General features: G+C 56.4%; 9 protein-coding genes across 9 annotated transcripts; 4 read left to right on the forward strand and 5 right to left on the reverse strand.

Moving 5' to 3' along the window:
- Positions 1 to 52: 52 nt before the first annotated feature.
- On the forward strand, positions 53 to 2,550 carry BDY17DRAFT_141000 (uncharacterized protein). Its single transcript, XM_033729508.1, has 3 exons — positions 53 to 187; positions 299 to 814; positions 871 to 2,550. The coding sequence occupies exons 2-3, from the start codon at positions 513 to 515 to the stop codon at positions 2,480 to 2,482; spliced, it is 1,914 nt and encodes a 637-aa protein (XP_033589649.1). The 5' UTR covers positions 53 to 187; positions 299 to 512; the 3' UTR covers positions 2,483 to 2,550.
- BDY17DRAFT_141064 (uncharacterized protein) lies at positions 2,551 to 3,613 on the reverse strand. The gene has a single exon (XM_033729510.1). It carries the CDS (start codon positions 3,345 to 3,347, stop codon positions 2,619 to 2,621), a length of 729 nt encoding a protein of 242 aa, XP_033589650.1. The 5' UTR covers positions 3,348 to 3,613; the 3' UTR covers positions 2,551 to 2,618.
- Position 3,614: 1 nt separating this feature from the next.
- On the reverse strand, positions 3,615 to 4,994 carry BDY17DRAFT_141018 (HAD-like domain-containing protein). Its single transcript, XM_033729509.1, has 3 exons — positions 4,856 to 4,994; positions 3,954 to 4,798; positions 3,615 to 3,897 (listed from the first exon to the last, which is right to left on the reverse strand). The coding sequence occupies exons 2-3, from the start codon at positions 4,757 to 4,759 to the stop codon at positions 3,873 to 3,875; spliced, it is 831 nt and encodes a 276-aa protein (XP_033589651.1). The 5' UTR covers positions 4,760 to 4,798; positions 4,856 to 4,994; the 3' UTR covers positions 3,615 to 3,872.
- A 198-nt stretch (positions 4,995 to 5,192) lies between these two features.
- BDY17DRAFT_141103 (uncharacterized protein) lies at positions 5,193 to 6,717 on the reverse strand. The gene is made up of 2 exons (XM_033729511.1): positions 5,736 to 6,717; positions 5,193 to 5,682 (listed from the first exon to the last, which is right to left on the reverse strand). Exons 1-2 carry the CDS (start codon positions 6,373 to 6,375, stop codon positions 5,201 to 5,203), a joined length of 1,122 nt encoding a protein of 373 aa, XP_033589652.1. The 5' UTR covers positions 6,376 to 6,717; the 3' UTR covers positions 5,193 to 5,200.
- A 308-nt stretch (positions 6,718 to 7,025) lies between these two features.
- Positions 7,026 to 9,543, reverse strand: BDY17DRAFT_250350 (myosin-binding striated muscle assembly central-domain-containing protein; the record flags this gene model as incomplete). The annotated part of the gene is made up of 2 exons (XM_033731053.1): positions 7,026 to 8,508; positions 8,573 to 9,543. 2 exons carry the CDS (start codon positions 9,541 to 9,543, stop codon positions 7,026 to 7,028), a joined length of 2,454 nt encoding a protein of 817 aa, XP_033589653.1.
- Positions 9,544 to 9,741: 198 nt separating this feature from the next.
- Positions 9,742 to 11,844, forward strand: BDY17DRAFT_296744 (major facilitator superfamily domain-containing protein). The gene has a single exon (XM_033733496.1). It carries the CDS (start codon positions 9,918 to 9,920, stop codon positions 11,799 to 11,801), a length of 1,884 nt encoding a protein of 627 aa, XP_033589654.1. The 5' UTR covers positions 9,742 to 9,917; the 3' UTR covers positions 11,802 to 11,844.
- A 619-nt stretch (positions 11,845 to 12,463) lies between these two features.
- Positions 12,464 to 15,814, forward strand: BDY17DRAFT_310157 (uncharacterized protein; the record flags this gene model as incomplete). Its single annotated transcript, XM_033735406.1, has 1 exon — positions 12,464 to 15,814. One exon carries the CDS (start codon positions 12,464 to 12,466, stop codon positions 15,812 to 15,814), a length of 3,351 nt encoding a protein of 1,116 aa, XP_033589655.1.
- On the reverse strand, positions 15,637 to 17,378 carry BDY17DRAFT_141181 (uncharacterized protein). The gene is made up of 4 exons (XM_033729513.1): positions 16,890 to 17,378; positions 16,477 to 16,839; positions 16,045 to 16,426; positions 15,637 to 15,995 (listed from the first exon to the last, which is right to left on the reverse strand). Exons 1-4 carry the CDS (start codon positions 17,012 to 17,014, stop codon positions 15,921 to 15,923), a joined length of 945 nt encoding a protein of 314 aa, XP_033589656.1. The 5' UTR covers positions 17,015 to 17,378; the 3' UTR covers positions 15,637 to 15,920.
- Positions 17,379 to 17,886: 508 nt separating this feature from the next.
- BDY17DRAFT_250564 (major facilitator superfamily domain-containing protein) lies at positions 17,887 to 19,596 on the forward strand (the record flags this gene model as incomplete). The annotated part of the gene is made up of 1 exon (XM_033731078.1): positions 17,887 to 19,596. One exon carries the CDS (start codon positions 17,887 to 17,889, stop codon positions 19,594 to 19,596), a length of 1,710 nt encoding a protein of 569 aa, XP_033589657.1.
- Between the last annotated feature and the right edge of the window lie 56 nt (positions 19,597 to 19,652).

Below are 19,652 nucleotides of genomic sequence, written 5' to 3' on the forward strand. Positions count from 1 at the left end.
GATCAAGGGTCCTGGGGCGAAGGACGTCTCGCACCCACTTTCACCCACTTCAGCATACATTCCGAGTTGTGCCGACTGTCAGTCGTCTCGTCATGCATAAGATGGAAGCCCAAAAGTCACAGTGGAGATGCTCCGGGACGTTGAAGCCAGTGTGGCCTGGTGGGTCGGGTGATTGTCGTCTGACACGGTGCTGCACCCCGAAATCACGAGCATCTTCACTGTATCGTGCACACCACACGATGGAAGCTCGACGTCCTCTGCAAAGCTGCGGGACCTGCATACTGACGATGACAAAAAGGATGGAGTTGGGTGTCTCCCTCACCAGCCGCTGCAGGTACGCTTCATCTTGTGCTGGCCCTGACTCAGCATGAGTAACCTGATGGTGACACCTCTGTCTGGACGGCTTGTCAACGAGGCGAGGCTGGATCATAGCAAGTGGCTTCTCTGGTCACATGTAGGTGGAAGTGGGATTACTCAGGCCTTTCGTGGGAGACTTTCAATGGAGCGTCTTGATGCTCAACAGCACTTTGGAGCCCTCTCTCTACTCAAGGTACACACAGTACATCCGCTGCAGACCCCGCATTGTTATCGACGCTTATAAGCTGCTTCCAACATGGTTTCTGACAAATCAGTTGGGTCAGCATGGTCGAGGCCATCATGTTGCTCATTCACACTGTCAATGTCTACCCTTGGCTCGTCTGGTCTACTGCGCTTCAGTCCCACTCATCGATGCGGAGGCAAAGACGATGCAGCAGGCGAAAAGAAAGCGAGTCGTGCTCTGGAAGCCTACATCCGATTATTGCAAGACATGCCGGTCAGTGCGAAACCATGCAGAGCGAATACGAGATGCCCACGACTAACCGAATCCAGCAAACGGAAGATCAAGTGCGACGGGCTGCGGCCATATTGTCAGAAATGTCTGCGCTCCGGCATCACTTGCGAGGGATATAGTAGCTGGGAAGTGGCATTTCGAGACAATCACAGCGACAAGGCTCTCGTCCGAACGACCGCCGAACCCCAGCCCGAAGCCATGATCACTGCAGAAGCCGTTCACCGTGCCCAAATGCTCGCCGCTTTTATTCAAGATCGCTACCCGGCACATAAGGAGTCTCTCGGGCCGTACGCGCCTCATACCAACGAGTCTTCGCTACTGCACGTCTGCGCTCGGGTTGATATCAATTCACCGCCACTCCTCCTGCAGGCCATTGACACGATCTGCTTGGCCCATTTGGCAGGACGGTCGCAAGAATCTCGGACAATCTACGCCGCGTCTCTTTCGCGAGGACGGCTGCTGGCCACGCTACGATCAGCCGTGCTGGCCTATCAGCCATCTCGACCCCTACCCATTCGTGGCCCCCGTGCGCCACCTAGCAATGCGCAAAGTATCATGATGGCCATTGTGTTGATGAGCATCACGCCATCCTTGCCGGGCGAATCCACACAGCGCCAATCCACCGTGCATCTTCAGGGCATGCTGCAGTTCCTCATCAAGTACGGACCCTCGTTCCTCACGGGCCACCCGGAGGTCGACACAGCCCTGATTCGACAACTTCAGATTCAAGGCAACGTCCTCGGAATCGCCCGCCGCAGAAGCGTGGAATATCAGAATCCAGAGTGGGCGCGCGTGCCGCGTGTTTTTATGCAGGAAGACCAAGCAATCTATCGCGAAACAGGCTACCTCGCCAGCGACAACGTTACCACTTCTCGTTGGCGCCAGCCTACTTCAGTTGCCGCACCATCCACAGTCGATCGTAACCTAGTCAGGGATTTGATTGTGCCGACCCCTAAGCTGCTGGAGTCTGCCGACAACTTCTCCAAAGGACACGGACCTCATTCTAAGCATGCTCTTGATGCCATGTCCTCCGAAATCCGTCGTGCTCACGACGTTCCAGCGTTCAGTGTAGAGCCATCGTTCCGAGACGCCGAGAGGCTATCCCACGGCCCGGCGGTCAACTGTCTGAATATCGACGAGTTCGATACGAACATTGAAGAGCATGTCTATCTCTTCATTGCCCCGACAATCATCACTGAGCACTATCGTTTCACCTCGCCCAAGTACAGCTATCCTAGCATGGCTTTACGCTTTGCTAGCATTCTCACCGACTGCGCCATCCTTCAAGTCATCCGGTGCGGCGTAGAGCGCGACGGACTTGCGCCAGATTGGGCAGGAGTCGATGGGAAGGAAGTGGAGCGACGAGCTCGGCGGATTGCGCTTCAGATCTGCCAGCATGTTCACTACAAGAGCCAACGAGCGACGCTCACGGCTGCACGATTCCTCCGCGCCTACATCACCGCAGCCAAGAATTTGTTCGAGTCTGCGGAAGCGGAGGAGGAATTGGAGTGGTGTAAGGGCTGTCTGGTGGCGACCTCAGCACGCATCACACGCCTCGCAATGGCCTCCAATGCCTCTTCGATCTGTCCCATGACCGAGACGTACGAATTGATGGCTGAGGGCTGTCGGTATGTGAGGCGCGGTTTTTGAAGCACGCCTGCATCTCGAAACATTGCGACAAGAGGATGCAGGTCCAAGGGATTTCCGATGCAAACTACAGATGCCGGAAGACCTACTCCCCAACCAGAGACAATACATTCCTGCGCAGGCCATGAGGGGACCGCACTCACGGCCGACGCAGGTAATACTTGGTGTACGCCCACCATCCCCAAACACCCACCCCAACCGGAACCAGCAGCTTGGTTGCTTGCTTGGCCACGATCTGCAAACCTCGTACATTAATCCACTTGTACCTGGCCCGCACAGTGGCGCGGTCATGCAGAGATGGGAACGGCGTCTCGGGCGCCTCCTTTTCAAGAAACTCGCACAATGGCGCCCACCCACTCCCCAGCTTGTACACGAGCAGGCGATCGGCAGGAACAACCGCACGCACGAGACGATTGTGCTCGCGAAACATGGTTCGAGCCTTGGCGCTCATCTCGGCCTCGGTCTTGCACTTCCACCACAGACGCACCCACGCCTGCTGCATGTCGCGCACCGGGCCTACGACGTCCGGGTCGATGTTGCTGACAAAGTGCATGTCCCACCGAAACAAGGCGTGCTGCGTCGTAGCAGCGTACGAGTTGTACCAGGCGTCTTCGTCGCGCTCGACGAGGATGATTTTGGCGTTGGGGTAGGAGGCGACGAGTTCCTCGACAAATGCAAAGGCTGGGGGATCGGCAGAGACGGCATTGTAGCCTTGGAAGAGGACGTCGAAGTCGGCGCGGGTAGGAGGCGTGTTGTTTGCGTATTTGCCTTCCATCGCCGCACCCCAGCGGCGACATTGGGCGTTGTCGCCGAAGCATAGCGTTGAGTGCCAGCATTTGTAGCCTAGCTGATCGAGCGCCGCTTGCATGGCTGTGTATCATTCCAGGAGCATTAGTCGATTTTACATTTCCCGTCAGTGGGAGAAGGCGTACACATCGTTCCGCATCTTGGAAAGCTGAGGTTGAAGACTTGAACTTCGCCAGCCTTGTTGCTGTCGGGGAGTGACATCTTTATTCGGCTTGGAATGTGATGCTGATGGGGGCAGATGTCGAGGTGTTGTTACCACTGTGATGGCTTGTTTAAGTAATTTGATCATTCACTCAGGTCGCAGCTCTGAAGTTGAGGTCGACAACCAGGGCGACGTAAGGTGAGATTTTAGCGCGAGTGACTGTCGTAAACCAGTGATCTGCAGGATGAGTCTGTTTCTGGTGACAGCCTCGACGTAAGCACCGTCTTCATTCCACCAGGCGCGCAGTGATTGTCTTTCTGTCATCTCATTCTGACATTAGTCCTACCACCTCTATTCATATAATCTAAACGGCCTGATGACGGACGTGCAAATGGCACAGACTCTGTACATAGCTGATGACCGATGCCAGACCTGACTCGTCGACTATAACCGTCCGTCTTCTTTTCTACTGTGCCATGTTAGCAACAAGCCCATCAACGAGGTGCCCATTTTCAAAACACTCACATATTAATGCCATAATCTTGGTAGGGAAAATCCTCCAGAGAAGGCAGGAATTTCGCCCACCCGTCGTTCAACTCTCCCGGCGCACCCTTCTTCCTTTCCGAGCCGTCGGCGGCGACTACGCCAATCTCCTCATTCTTCTCTTGCACCTCTTTGTGCTCTCCCGTCAACCCAGCAAGGACCTCCGCCTCCCGCCCTTTGTATTCGTTGAGTAGTCCCGGGTGAGGACACCACACCACTTGCATGCCTGCTCTTCGTCCCGACTCCACGCCCGGCACACTATCCTCGAAGACCAAGCACTCCGCCGGCGTAATTTCCTTCCCACCCTCCTTCCTCAACCGTGCATTTATCGTCTCCAGTGCCACCAGATAGATGTCCGGCGCCGGCTTGCCCCTCCCCTTCCCAATCCTCTCGTCGTCTCCCAACACCCGGTTCTCGTCCGCAAAGACAGCAAACAACTCCTCCAAATGGCCCGTCTTGAGTTTGAAATTCATCGTCTGACTACTCGTCGCCAACGCAATCTTGACATCCGTCTGCTTGCCCAATATGCGCAACAGCTCTGGCACGCCCGCCAGCGGTTTGCAAGTGGGGAAGTGCGTTTTCTGCAATGCCTGGACTTTGGTGTAAAACTCTTCTCGCGAGAGGGGCAGCTTCGCCCATTCCCAGAAGATGCCACCGGCTTGTGGCGCCGGACGGCCTTGCAGTTGTGCTTTTATGTTCCACGGAACGCCGGGTCGGCCGTATTCGCGCAGGACTTCGTTTGTGCAGATGGTGTATTTGTCTTCGGAGTCGATGAGGAGGCCGTCCATGTCGAAGAGGCAGGCGCGGATGGGTGGGAGGGGTCTTTGCTGTGGGGTTAGCTGTGAGCGAGAGTGGTTTGGGCTGATGCTTGGATTTGGGCATACGGTTTGGAAGCCATGGTTGCGGGATGTTCCAGTTGGTTTCGTGGAAAAGAGGCTGCGAGTCTCGAAGGACTGGGGAGACTGTACTTGATCAATGCCTCGTGGATTATGCCTCCCGATATGCGACAAGATGGGAGCTCGGTGTATGAAGTTGGGAAAAGTCGGGTGACGTGAATCAATGTTGCTTAGTCATGACGATGCGGCCGAAGACGGCAGGCCTGGAGAATGAAGTAGAGTCGGGATCATGAGTCTATTATTTACTTGAATTAGAAGAAGTATTAACTCTAACATCCGTAGTCCCAATCATGAACGCCGCATTCGCGATGGTGTAAAAAATCAAGGCCTGAATCAATCAATCTCGATCAGCGCCGGGCCAAAGAGCGTAACGGCAGCGACATCATCGGCGCTGGAGAAAGGCCCGGCAATATCGGTGATCACGGCCAGGGTGAGCCCATTCATGATGTTCTCCTCATATGGCAGAGACACGTCAAAGGTGACGGTGTTGCCACTCGTCCGGATGTTTCTTGGCTTCTCGACAATCGGCAGGTTTTGCTGGTTCTGGTAGACCAAGCTCATAGAGCTCGTGTCTGTTCCGTTGTTGGTGAAGGAGAAAGTAAGGGTCTGGTCTTTTGCTTCGACATTGGGAGTCTCGAGCTTGAGAGGGCCCAAGATGGGAAGGTCGATGATGTGGGCGTTGGGACACGAGCCCGGGACGATGAAGTTCTGGTTGAGAGCGAAATATGCCCAGGGGCCGGTAGAGCGAGTAAGGAATGGCAGCTCCGAAGGGACAAGGTCGAGAAGTGACCTATAGTACCCGGTTTGTTCACCCTCTGGCTGCAAGTCAGCTTACGGGAGCCAATTGACTGAGACTCTGGCCACTCACCTTGGCCAATGATGGCACCGATCAATCCGACATACTCATCGTCGCCATTGACAGCCAGGCCATTCTGCGCATCTTGCAGCGTACCCATCACCACATCGGTGAAAGTCCGCGCCAAGCTGATCGCCGAGTCAAAGTTGTCGCTGGGAAAGATGTATTCACAAGGCTGGATCGCCTCGGCGCCCGCGGCAGTGAGAATGGCATTTGCACCGAGCGCATGTAGCTGTTCCTGTGCATGAACCGCCCGCAGTGCCTTCACCACGGATTTCTGCACCTCTGGGCTCCCCACGCCGAAGCCTGCGACGTTGGAGGTGATGTTCCTCAGGAGAGAGGAGAAGAAGGCCACTTCGAAGATCTCGTTGAAAGCGATGAGTTGGAAGCTGGTAACGTCGGCCGGGGCTAGTTTGCTTGCCAGCGGAGTGTTGGGGAGCGTGCCATGAGCGGCCTTCTCGATCGTGGTGAGTTTTGTGCTTGGAATTTGGATGTTCGGGAAACCGTTGGGCAGCGGGAACTTGAACGGAGTCTGAGATGCCGACGCCGGGGATGTTGCGGTCGAATACCAGCCCGGTCCGCCATGAGCAGCTGGGAGAGCGAGGGCCAATTGAGAGCCCAACAAGGCTGCTGAGAGAATGGTGGAAAGCATGGTGCAGTTCTTGATGCGCGGACGATGTGAATGAGGTGGGATGGAAGAAGCAGTATGAGATGGAAGTGCGAGCGGTATTTAATACCCCGTCATCGCTGTGCGACAGCATACCTTTGTGCATTTTTGGTAAATGGTGATCCAACAGAGTCGTACGTAGTGACAAGGGATGACGGAGGCTATGCTTGGCTGAACATTCTTAAGATGACGATTCCAGACGATCGGCGGCTGAGCGAGGTGCCGTGGAATGCATGTGCACTGCTCGTCGACAACAACGTCTTTTCCAGAATATCGATGGCGGAGGATGAGCAGAGGCTGAGATTTGGCTGCAGTCAGCCCAAGCATCGGAATAGAGTCGAGGGTTAACTTAGGGTGTCGGCGTGCGTGGTCCAGGGTGAGATCGATTCTGATTCGCCGACTGGCGCTTGCCCCTGCCGCTGGCGGTCTATATGCGGAAACCGGGGTGGCTTAGCGCAAAGAACTACATCCGCGGATTGTGTTATATCGACCATGGACCTCACTGGAATCAGAGGTGGAATTCCAGAATAGCGCTGACACGGAAGACGTGACTTCCGACAGGGCTGTCAGTCGTGAGAACAGAGACATCACTGTACGCAAGCATCTGCCTGGTATGCTGGGCAAGCACCACTCGGTCACATCAACTTTTTCATCACCTCGACTCCAATCCGCATGAATTCCCGGTCCTTCGACTTCTTCATCGCTGTCGTCAGCATGTCTTTCCCATTGTGCTGCTTGACAGTCTCGACGCCGCGTTGGCCGACATCCCCCGGCGCATTAACAACATTGCCTAGACAGGCAATCCCCCGATGACTGACTTCATCACTCTCGTCCGTGCACATCCTCAGCAATGCTTTGACGCCATTCGGCCCTGTATCTTTGTCCTGATCGAGGATGGCTGTGACCGCCGCATCCCATTCCGTCAGCATGGCAAGGGCGCCACCAGCCGCACGGCGAGTTGCCATATCCGTAGCATCGGTTAGGGCAAGGAGGATCTGCACACGCGTCGCCTCTCGCTTTGATCCGTCGCCTACAAACTTGGCCGCGCAAGATGGCGAGTTCATGAGGTTGCAGATGAGCTCTACGCTGGCCCGTTGGACGAGAGTGTTTGGCGACAGAAGCAGCTGATCCTCGAGAGGTGTCCACACAAGACGAATCTCCAGATCTCGCACATTCTCATCGTCCATTGACGCCAAGTTTGTGAGCGCAAGGAGTGCTTCGAAGGTGGGCAAGAGATCTCTTTGTTCCTCGTCCGAGTTCAACGTAAGCAGCGGAGACAGAGCGCTGACGGCATTCGATGCGGGTAAGCCAGACGAAAATGTGTGATCGGGGTTCAGAGAGATCAGCAGCCGAGCGAGGGCGTGGGCAGAGGTTGTCCGAATACTCGTCGCTTCCGCGTCACTGTCCTTGAGTCTGCTCGTTCGCTCATGGATCTGTAGAAGAATCTTCACTGCGCCTTGTTGTGCCATCTTGCTTCGGTGTTTCTGCTCTCTTGCAAGGGCAAGCAAGATACCGGTGATGAGCGCCAAGATGTTCGGCGAGGATGCGTGCCTGCAGCATTCCCCCAAAGCGGGTACGACATCTGCTTCGAGGACCATTCGACATCGTCCCGTCACGTGTGCATTATCGTCTAGAGGATCCTCGGGCGCCGGTTTGGAAGAGTTGGCGTAGGCTTTGAGCTGCGAAATCTTCTTCTGCTCCTCCGTCAAATTCCGCCGATATAATGTCAAGTTTGTAAACACCGTCAGGCATCCAAACGTCGCTGTCGATCGAGTGCGCAAAGTCATGGCCAGCTTTTTGAGCAGCTGTTTGTTGTTTGCAATCTCCTCTTTGACGCTGGGACGCAAAGAAGTAAACGCAAGACCTTCGACCGCTTGATCAGACTCGCGGTCGTCAGCAAGGACAAGTCCCTCAAGCTTTGCAGTAACATCGTCCTCCGGGTCGTTGCTAATCTTTGCCAGAACGAGAGCCGCAAGTGCTTTATGTCCACCTTCACGTTCGTCCATGAGCGTGTGGAGCCACTGCGAGCAGTACCTCTGAATTGCCTCTCGACACGCACCGTCCACGCATGCGGCACTGAGAAGCTCGAGGGCGGCGGATTCCAGGGTATTGCTCTTACTGCGATCATATCAGTCGTCTAATGTCTTAAATCTAAACGAAAGGTCTCTCGGGCCCGACTGACCCCTGCCCAGCTTGCCCATGTGCCGAGTTTCTTTCCAAATTCGGCGCAAGTCGTTGCACGAAGCCGTCAGTCAGGAACAAGCGCGCGGCAACTGGAGTTATGATGGGGAAGACGGCGGCGGCGGCAGAAAAGACAACGATGAGGTCTTCATTCGTGCCTTTTGCCGCTCGGCCGGTGATGAAGTCTGAAAACAAGGCTTCCCCTTGGTCGCCAGTGGTTTGGAGGAGTTTGGAAGTTGCAAGCGTTGCTTGACTTCGAAGGGCAACGGGCAAGCGATAATCGAGGCATGAGAGGACGGCATCCACTACGTCCTCATCGATGATGGGAGCGAGATTCTCCGCAGCCATTGACAGAAATCGGGCCATGGCTCGCATCACCCAGTCCAAGCGTTCCCCTCCAGCCTCGATCAAGGTGGCGACACAGAGACGAAAGACGTCTTGCTGCGCTGCTGCTTGACTTTGCTTGCTCGACCAAAGGGCATCTTCTAGCGGGGTTGAGGTCAAGGCATCAAACGTTGCCTCGCCGGCTCTGAAGAAGCATTCGAAAGTTTCCGTGGCCTTGGCTGACAGTCTCTCGGCGACAACCTTCCGCGCGTCGATGTTACGTGACAGTAACGTGCTTGTCAGGGTATCCGAAAGGAGAGCATCTTGTCCTGCCCGCAGAAGGATATCGATGGCCGATGAGGCATCGTGGGAGGGCATGGACCTCGACCTCAAGGCCTGTAACGCCTTTTGGCCACCGGACGAATCATTGCTGGCAACATACACTCGCAACAGGTCAAGCGTGTTCCCATTCTGTCCGTCGTGATTTTGGAGGGCCAGCCATTTGGCCTTGACGTCTGGATTCTTCCCATCAAGACGAGACGCCTCCTGCAGAGCCTCGGCGGCGTGCTGAAGTTGATTGGCGCGAATGAACTCCTCGGCTTTGGAGAGCAACTCGGAGACTCGGGTGGGAAGAGTGTCTGTCGACATGACCAGCCATATTACCACGCAGTCTGGTCATTCTAAGATGGGCGAGGAGAGTCGCGTGCGTGTTTGACGGACACATGGCGATTCCATGATGTTTCGAGGTGGGGCTGGCGCGGGCCACGTGCAGTCTTCGTCATCGGCGTCGGCGGGCATTACCTAATCCGGCCGGAGCATGCCACGCGATCACATCATGCCAGCCACTCCGGCATGACACCAGCCTGGGATCAGGCATCACTTCTACCTACATCCTACACCTCCACGATTCGATCCTGTGTGCGACAGCAGCATCGCCGCATCCCTCCTCCAGCGACATCATGCTCAGATAGCCCCAACCACCTCGTATCTTGGAGAGCGAGGCGCAAGCCGATAGGGTGGACATGTCCTCCCGGCCCACGAGCAGCCGCAGCTCCCGCGGGAAACTGCAGACGCACGATAGCGACAACATCGAAAGGCTCGACTACAAGCCCGGCGGCCGCCTTCTCGTCCCTGATCCCGCCCACACCGCAAGAGGTCGGAGTGAAGAGCGCAGTATCGCCGGCAGCTTCTTTTCGGAGGTTGCAGAGGGCATCGCCCAGCAAGATCGGGCAAAGATGAAGAAGCAGACCATGCGATACATCAGCTTCGCATGGGCTCTGTTCGCCGCCCTTGGCGCCGGCGGCATCACCGCATTCTCCCTGTACGGGCCCTTGTTCCAGCAACGCCTACACTATTCTCAGCTGCAGGTCAACGGCGTCTCCATTACCGCCGAACTCGCCCTGTACCTGCCCGTTCCGCTGTGGGGTGCTCTATGTGACCGAGTCGGCCCGGGCATACCTTCCTTGATTTCAGGAGTATTCTTCGCCGTTGGGTATCTTCTTGCCGCATTTGCATACAAGAGCGGGCCGCCGCCTGGGCAGGGAGGCGATGGCTGGCCATACTGGGTGATGGCTTTTGCTTTCATCCCCATTGGTACCGGCACCAGCTGCATGTACTTGTCTGCTGTGACCACGTGCGCCAAGAATTTTGGTCGTGGGAAATACAAGGGCATAGCGCTGGCGATGCCGATTGCATGTTTTGGACTGAGCGGCATGTGGCAGTCTCAGGTCGGCAGTCACTTCATCTACGAAACCAACCCGGATGGAAGCAAGGGTGAGCTTGATGTCCACCGCTACTTCCTCTTCCTTGGAATCTTCCTACTCGCCATCGGTATTGGCGGCTTCTTCGCCCTACAGATCGTGGACGAGGCAGATCTCATCGACGAAGCAATGGACGAGCTGGAGAACAGCGGGCTACTCGAAGACAGCGAAGTCTTCCAACGCCTCACCAGCAGTCGCCATCTTGGCTATGGAACGGATAGCAATGGAGATCGCCGACTCAGTGTGGAAGAGATCACCGAGCTCCGGCGCAAGGCGGAAGAAGAGGAGGCGCGGCAACTGGAGCAGAAGCTGAGAAAGACATGGCTGCTGAATGAAGAGACGCGACGCTTTCTTGCAGACAGCACGATGTGGTGGCTTGCAGCGGGATTCTTTCTCGTCACTGGACCAGGCGAGGCGTTCATCAACAACATGGGGACGATAATTGGCACGCTGTACCCGCCGCCAGATAGCCTGTCAGGCCCCAGCGCCATGAAGCAGACCAGCGCGGCGACGCACGTCTCCATCGTGGCCATCACCAGCACGCTTGCTCGTATCCTTACTGGCACGCTCACCGATCTCATCGCGCCGAGTTCTGACCCACATCAACACCGCCGTGGACCCAACAGCCTAGGGAATAGTCTGGCTTCTTTGCCGCATTCCACGTCGACTGAACGGACCGGCCGCTTTCAGCTGTCTCGAGTGGTGGTACTAATCACCTTTGCAATCATCATGTCCATCGGCCAAGTCATCCTCGCCAGTGGGGCGCTGCAAGGCCATGGGGATAAATTCTGGCTGGTCTCTGCATTCATCGGCTCCGGGTATGGCGCGGCATTCAGTCTCACGCCAATCTGCATCAGCGTGATTTGGGGGGTGGAGAACTTTGGGACGAATTGGGGAGTGGTGGCCACTGTCCCAGCGATAGGCGCCACGATCTGGGGACTGATCTATTCGTGGGTGTATCAATGGGCGGCGGAGAGGAGGACGGCGACATTGGACACGCCGACCGATGACATTCTGTGCTACGGCGCCATGTGCTACGCGCCTACCTTTTGGACAATGGCAATATGCATTTGGATGGCGTGTGGGTTCTGGATCTGGGCATGGAGGGGACCGAATGGATGGTATAGAAGGGGCATAGCGGTGTAGAGAGACAGCGGCATAATGATCAGTGTAATAATATGTGATGAGACCTGTGCCTGGTGTCACTGCATCCTCGATGTCGGGGTGGGCGGGACAAGGTTTCGGCTACGGCAGCCGCGAAGGCCAATCCCGAGACAGGCAGGCACGCACGGGGCTCCGCCCATCCCACCACTGGCCGCCTTTTCTTTGCAACGTGCTCTGCCTCCTCTCCGCTAGCCTCACCACGCCGCGACTCCCCATCCTCCTCTGCCGCCCTGCATCCTCTCTGATTCGATCCCGGACCCGCTAGCGAACTAGCCGACGCCCAGACAACGTGACTGGATCCCGCGCAACCCCCGGCACCGGCTCGTGCGTTCCGCGGCGCGGGAGCGACCTTGCACTGCGTCAGCCATTCGCTTTGCTCGCTGCCAGGGCGTGGCCGCTGAACTGGGCCCAATGTCCTCATGCCAGCTTCTTCTGTCCCTGTCCGACCTTCTCCCCGACTCCGACACGATGAGGCGAAAGCGGTGGAGGGTGCAACTGCGGTGAGACGAGCAAAGGGCACACAAAAGGCACGAGCGAAGCCTGCTCCTTCCTCTCTATCTCCCCATCTCCCCGAGCACAATGTCGCCGCCTCCCCGCCGTCGGGGCCCGATCTCTCCCTCTCCACCCTCTCCGCTGGCGACTCCATGACTTTGTCGCCACCCGCTCATTCACTCGACTCGATCAACGAGGCTGCGGATCAAGACCCTGCGGGCATGGAGGTGTCGGCACCACCGTTGCGGAGTTCGAGTGAGCCTCACAATGAAATACTAAAGGGCGCGAGCCCACCGCTATCCTCTCAGATGCTGGTAAATCAGCAAAGCCCGGCCGGGCAAATACTTGGCAAGAGATCGAGCATGTCACAACACTCCCATCGCCGCTCTCTCGTCGATCTGTCGGGACTGCCCGTCGCCGACCTGCTGCGCGACATCAGTCTCCAAGAAGTCCTCGATCTGCCTTCTACGCCAAAAGCTGGGCCGGTAAGATTTGACGATGAACACACCGAAGCGCTCAGCGCGGAACGAGAGCAGTATCGATCATGGCGATTGGGAAAGGCGAAGATTAATGGTCTATCGATTGCGGACTCTCAACGGCGCAAGAGTCGATTCGAGCTGGGTGTGGCCAAGATTATTGATGCGCAGCTGCCCAAAGCCGAGCCATCGATAGCGAATGTGCGGAGTCGCAAAACGAGCCATTATCTGGGTTTGTTTAGAGATCCGGAGCAAGAGGAGCGCAGCAACGATGGCAATATACCTGTCGCATTGACTCCAGCAATGGGCGAGACGACCCCTACCGAAAATCGCGCAGCCAAGCCAGTCCGCAGTGAGGGACAAATCGCCCCAGCTACGGCAGAGACCCCCACAGCCACTTCGCGTCCCGCCCACAACCTCCCATTGGATCTCTTGGAAGATATTCGAAATCATCATCACCTGGTACCAGGAGTTGCTCGTAGCACTGCATACCACAAGACTGTCCCCGAACACGATAGCGAGCACCGTCGGAAGCAAGAGCTCAAGTTCAAGCTGGACCAAGATGAAGAGTCGGATCGTGAACACATCTCCTCCGCCACCTACTTCCCCCATCAAGGTGTTGCGATTGATGATTCTCCGCGAGATGATCAAATGGTGCAACACAAAGTCATCGAGGACGTCCCGACAACCTTCCGACGAGAGTCCAGCTCGGACGTTGACATTGCTCTGCGTTCCGAGCGCGCTCAGGATTATCTACATGGCGACATGTCCATGTCTCGTGCGCCGTCTCTCGCAGATTTTGAAGAGCTCCCAAAGCCTTTGATCGACAATGATCGGATGTTCTCAGACTCTGAATACGAGTCCATGTCGGAAGGTTACGAGACTGCGGTGTCGGAGCATGAAGAGACGACACCCACCGCGACGCCTCAAACACACATGGGCATTGCGATCCGCTCTCCAGAACAACGGAAATCACAACACCCTCCACCTCCAATCGGAGCCGTGGAACTCAAACCCTATAAACACCAAGTCGGTGGCCACACGACTGTGTATCGCTTTTCTCGCCGTGCAGTGTGCAAACAGCTCAACAGCAAGGAAAACATCTTCTACGAGACCGTCGAGAAGAACCATCCGGAACTGCTGGGGTTCATGCCCAAATACATTGGCGTTTTGAACGTGACGTATCGCAAGGAGCAGAAGAAGCGCCGGCCTACTGCAGTGGAGCAGGCAGACGTGAGCTCAGCTTTGCAGAAAGACGTAGCTGAGCATGGCGGGGGTGATGGCACAAACCCCATTGAAGATAGAGCCAACTACCCGCGCATCTTCAGTCATTCTCATCAGACCCCATCCGCGATTCCACAAGTCATTCTCGAGAATAACAGGCATCTGATCCCGGAAAGTCTGTTTGGTCTACCGCGTCGATCGCTGACTCCGGATCTACACCGAGCAAGTTCATCTCCTCCCCAGCGACTGGGCGGTCAAAGCGACGATGAGTCGTCTGGCAGAGGCTTCCGCCCGCATCTGCGAGCCAAGTCGAGCTGGGGCTACACCACCGTCAACGAAGGCTTGCGCGACAGGGTGTTGCGGGAGGTCTTCACGCCACCCGTCATCCACCGGCATGATCGCCGACACCGGGCACATCCGTCCCGACCTTTTCGCAAGTTTAATAAATCCATCCAGGACGATATGCCGTCTCTGGAGCGATACAATACCGCCGATTCTGCATCGATGCTACGTGAGGAATCCCACCACGCCATCAAGAAGAAAGAGCCACTGCACCGACATTTGGAGCGCGCTCGCTCGGAGAATGTAGATCTCGATACGTTCCGTCGGGATGGAGCATCTGGACTTAGCAGGAGCGTACACGAGATCACCGGCGAGCAATTGCAACCCATTACAACCACCACCAGCAACAAATCACACCGACGGCGGCATTCCGGAAGCGGCCTCCTCCGTAAACCGAGAAGCGTCGAAGGCAGCAGAGGCGATCTGCAATACCACGAAGACGAAGCGTATCGCGCGGATGGGGAGGGAGAAGAGATGTTTGAGATTGAAGATGTCAATCGAGGCCCAACCCAAGCCAACTCAGAGCTGCTGATCAATGTTGAAAAGGCGATGGCAAAGGGCGAAGAGCCAGTCAAGGTCGATTCGGCAGCTTTGGAGCCTGCCTTTGAGTTTGCTGCGGATCCCGAGCCTCGCAATCCCGAGACATCCCTCGTTCAGCATGATGAGCGAGTGGAGCATTTCCTCCTCCTCGAAGACTTGACGGCTGGGATGCAGAAGCCGTGCGTGTTGGACTTGAAGATGGGCACTAGGCAGTACGGTGTGGAAGCCACCACACAGAAACAGGCATCTCAACGGCAAAAGTGCCAGACGACCACCTCCCGTGAGCTGGGCGTGCGCATCTGCGGCATGCAAGTCTACAACGTCAGGCAGCAGACGTACGAGTTCCAGGACAAGTACTATGGACGTGATGTTGTTGCCGGTAACGGGTTCAAGCACGCCTTGAAGAGCTTCTTCTTCGACGGCATCGGGCATGCACAAGCGCTCAAGCACATTCCCATGATTCTCGACAAGATCATGGCGCTGGACCGCATCATCCGGGCGCTCCCCGGCTACCGACTATACGCGAGCAGTCTACTCATGATTTACGACCGTGGAGATGCAGATGTGCATGGCAAATACCGCAGCAGTCTACGCCATCAGACGCATCACCATGACAAGGCGGCCCCGTATCCCGACATCAAGCTGAAGATTGTCGACTTTGCCAATTGCGTCACCGCCGAGGATGAAGAGGTGGTCAAGCGCAAGCCGTGTCCGCCTCATCATCCGGAGGACGTGGATCGAGGATATCTCCGGGGGCTGAAGACGCTACGCACGTATTTACAGAAGATATGGGAGGAGTTGAACCAGCAGCGCATTGCAAGGAATGGAGAGGAGGTGGATGGGGTGGTTTTGAGTGTTGCGAGTGTGCTGCAGGGGCGGGAGGATGACATGTTTGTCGATCCGGGGGAAGTGAGCGTGTGAGAAGGCTTCGAGCTTTTCCATTCCTTGCTGATTAGCCTGGCGTTGGCGGCCGCTTAGCCTTACAGTCTTTATTCAATTTTGCTTCTCACATCCGACTCGATGCCGATTATGCAAGCTTGCCGGGTACAAATGGATGGCCAGCTGAGAGGCCTCCACATACGGGGATAGCCTGGCCGTTTACCTGAGAGCCGTTAGTACGAATCATGAGTGTGAGGTGGAGAAAAACTCACATAGCTGGCCTCATCCGATGCCAAAAACAGCGCAACCCGGGCAACCTCATCCGACAACCCGCCCCTCATAAGCGGATTCAACTGCCCAATCTTCCTCTCGGAGCCCTTTGCGCGCGCAGCCTCGTACACCTTGATCGTCATGCCCGTCTCGATGATGCCGGGGCAGATTGCGTTGCAGCGTATACCCGTGCCCGCGAGCTGGTACGAGGAGGTCTGCATGACGCTGATGACGGCCGCTTTGGAGGCGGAGTAGTCAGTTGCACCAGCGTTGGAGCGTAGGCCGGCGACGGATGCGGTGCCGAGGATGGAGCCGCTGGGGTAAGGCTTTTCGTCGGAGGTGACGAGCATGCCGCGGGCGCCATGCTTGACGGCGAGGAAGACGCTTGAGGAGTATTAGAGGGTGGAGTTCGGTTCGTGTGGGGATTTACTCACCTCAAGGCATTGGTCTTCATCGTCTGCATAAACTTCTCCGCCGAGCCGTCGAGCACTCTCTCCGTAGTGATGCTGATGCCGCCATTGGCATAGAAGACGTCGAGCCGGCCGTACTTTTCGAGCGCGAGGTTGACCACGCCCTCCACGTCCGCTTCTTCGCCGACGTCTACTTTCTGCGGGTGGATGGCGACGTCCGGGTAGAGGGAGTTGAGCTCGCGCTTATGCGTTTCGAGGTGCTGGGTGTTGAGATCGCAGAGGAAGACGGCTTTGGCGCCATTCTGGGCGAAGAGATGCGCGGCTGCCCGTCCGATTCCAATGGGTGAGTTGGTGCCGGTGACGATGATGACTTTGCCTTTGAGTCGGCTGCGGTGTGGTCAGCGAGTGTGCTTGCAAGGGGTGGGCAGAATGCTTACGGCCCGGTGGAATCGCCAGCTATCCGCGGGATCTTGGGGATGTCTTCGAACTTGCCCGGGTCCTGACGGGGCACGGCGAGTTGTTCGCTCAACTGCTGCACACGGGCCTTTGAAGCGGAAGACATGCTCTATATAGGCGTGATGTTGCGGTGAAGAGGTGCTAAACGGGGTGCAATGCATGACGGGTGAGGTCTGATCGAGCCCGTCGTCGAAATGGGCCGAGGCTATTTTGGAGGCACTCGAAGCTGGCCAGTCGACCTTGAACATCACTCCAACGACATGCCACCCACTTGTTCCGTACTGGCAAAGTCGGTGTACTTGTTTCTCGGGTGGAAGGAGCAGAGATCATCTGGGTCACGCGACGAGAGCAGCTGCAGTTACGAGCTCATGACGATGACAGGGCCTTATGAAGGGAGAAGCCCTCAACGGCGTTGCCCTGGAGCTGACATTGGCTGCCGATATCATCGACCCTGCGCGGATGTCATACGCTAATCAACTGTACCCGTTTCCAATGGCAGACTCGTCTCCTTAATGGGCCCCTCGCGAGCAGGACAGCCGCTGCTGTGACAGCTCCGAGGAATGCCGCCAGAATACAGCGTCGAGTGCCGAGCGAAGGTATCGTCATGACAAAGAACCATCAATCCGGTCCAGTGCACACGCGCACGAGTTCCGACGCACGACTGAGGACGAGCATTGTTGGAATGCACGTGCTGCTCTTTGGCCGTGCGTGAGCGTCTCCATGTCAGCCCGAGATCTTTCGGCCGACATTTCTCGGCCCAGGTTTGGTAAGCGGCTCGCATTGGTAAGGTGCGATCACGTGACATGCAGCCTCGCCCACTACAGATAGGTATAAATGCCCTTCTGGACTACAAGTCGATCTGGCGCACTCAATCTTCAATGCTTTGCGTGCCCCATTGCTTCCAATCGACCATTGTTCTATTCCCTCGACTCCTCCAGACGCACGACACCGCCTTCATTTCGAGCTGCTCCCGCAAGCATGTCCGACTTCATCCGCAACACGACTCTCGGGGTGATTATCCGCTTCGTCACTCGCAACACACACCTGCAGTATCCGGAGGAACGACGGGATTTTGAGCTCCCCGAGTCCTACGTCAAAGCTGTCGAAGCCGCGCAACAACGCTTCCCGGCGGCGCGAGATGCATCGCTGGATCGTGCCTCACTCAAAACCTCTGCCAGCACCGGACCCACTTTCGACCCGGCCATACAAGAGAGGAAGATCGTGCAATTGGAAGTGCCCGATGTCATAAACCACCAGACGCAGCCGACCCTGCTGGCCGATGGCACGATTCTCGTCGACTGGTACAACCCGACAGATCCCGCCAACCCCCAAAATTGGACCTCTAGGAAAAAAGCACTGGTATCAGCACTAATTCTTTGCTATACCTTGGCGGTCTACGTGGGCTCGGCCATTTGCACGCCAGGGTATGGTCAAGTCATGGAGCTTTTTGGTGTCTCGCGCCAGCTCGTCTCGCTCACACTCTCCATGTACGTCCTCGCCTACGGCATCGGCCCCATGCTCTGGTCACCTTTGTCAGAGATTCCTTCGATCGGACGAAACCCGCCCTATATATTCACTTTCGCAATTTTTGTCATTCTGACAATCCCTACTGCGCTTGCCGACAATTTCGCTGGCCTCGTTGTCCTACGATTCCTCCTTGGTTTTTTTGGAAGCCCATGCCTAGCTACTGGTCCCGCGACTCTAGGGGATCTGTATCCTTTGGTCAAACTCCCCTATGCTTTATCACTCTGGGCCTTCGCTGCAACAAGCGGACCCGCGATTGCCCCTCTGATATCGGGATTCAGCGTCCCGGCTGAGGGGTGGCGCTGGGCTTACTGGGAGATGCTGTGGCTCTCGGGTCCAATCTTGATTGCAATGTTCCTCCTCCTCCCGGAAACCTCTTCGGCCACGATTCTTCTCCGCCGCGCGCAGCGTCTACGCGCTCTTACCGGCAACCCCTCCTTCAAGAGCCAATCAGAGATTGACCAATCGACTCTTCAAATCCGCGACGTTGTGATCGAATCTCTCTGGCGTCCGATGCAGATGATGTTGCTTGACCCCTCGATTGCTTTCACCGCGCTTTACAGCGCCCTCATCTACGGCATCTTCTACTCCTTCTTTGAATGCTTTCCCCTGGTCTACATCGGTATGCATCGCTTCAATCTCGGCGAGGAAGGCATTGTGTTTTTGTCCGTCAACGTCGGCGCTGCCATTGCAATCGTCATGTACTGGAGCTACATCTACCGGGTCTTCGAGCCTGCCGTACGCGCTCATACCCTCGGTCCACCCGAGCGTCTGCTTCGTCCCGCCCTACCCGCCTCATTTCTTTTCCCAATCGGCTTGTTCATCTTTGCATGGACCTCATCGCCGGAGATTCCCTGGATAGCCCCCACGATCGGCATTGCAGTTGTCCTCACCGGCATCTTCATCGTCCTGCAGTGCATCTTCCTCTACCTCCCGCTGTCGTACCCGCGATACGCCGCCTCGCTATTCGCCGGCAACGATCTCGCGCGTTCGTCTCTCGCTGCCGCCACGATTCACTTTTCACAGCCGCTGTATGATAACCTGGGCGTCAGCAGAGGTGTCACACTACTGGCAGGGTTGACGGTGGGCTGCATTGCGGGAATCTTTGCGCTGTGGCATTACGGAGACAAGTTGAGGGCGAGATCCAGATTTGCACAAAAGTGAGGACGTCGCAGGCCTACTTGCGACTTCGTCGTTCCACAGTTTTGTGGAGGGCATAG

Source organism: Neohortaea acidophila (genome assembly GCF_010093505.1).
Source record: "Neohortaea acidophila strain CBS 113389 unplaced genomic scaffold BDY17scaffold_5, whole genome shotgun sequence".
Lineage (NCBI taxonomy): Eukaryota > Fungi > Ascomycota > Dothideomycetes > Mycosphaerellales > Teratosphaeriaceae > Neohortaea > Neohortaea acidophila.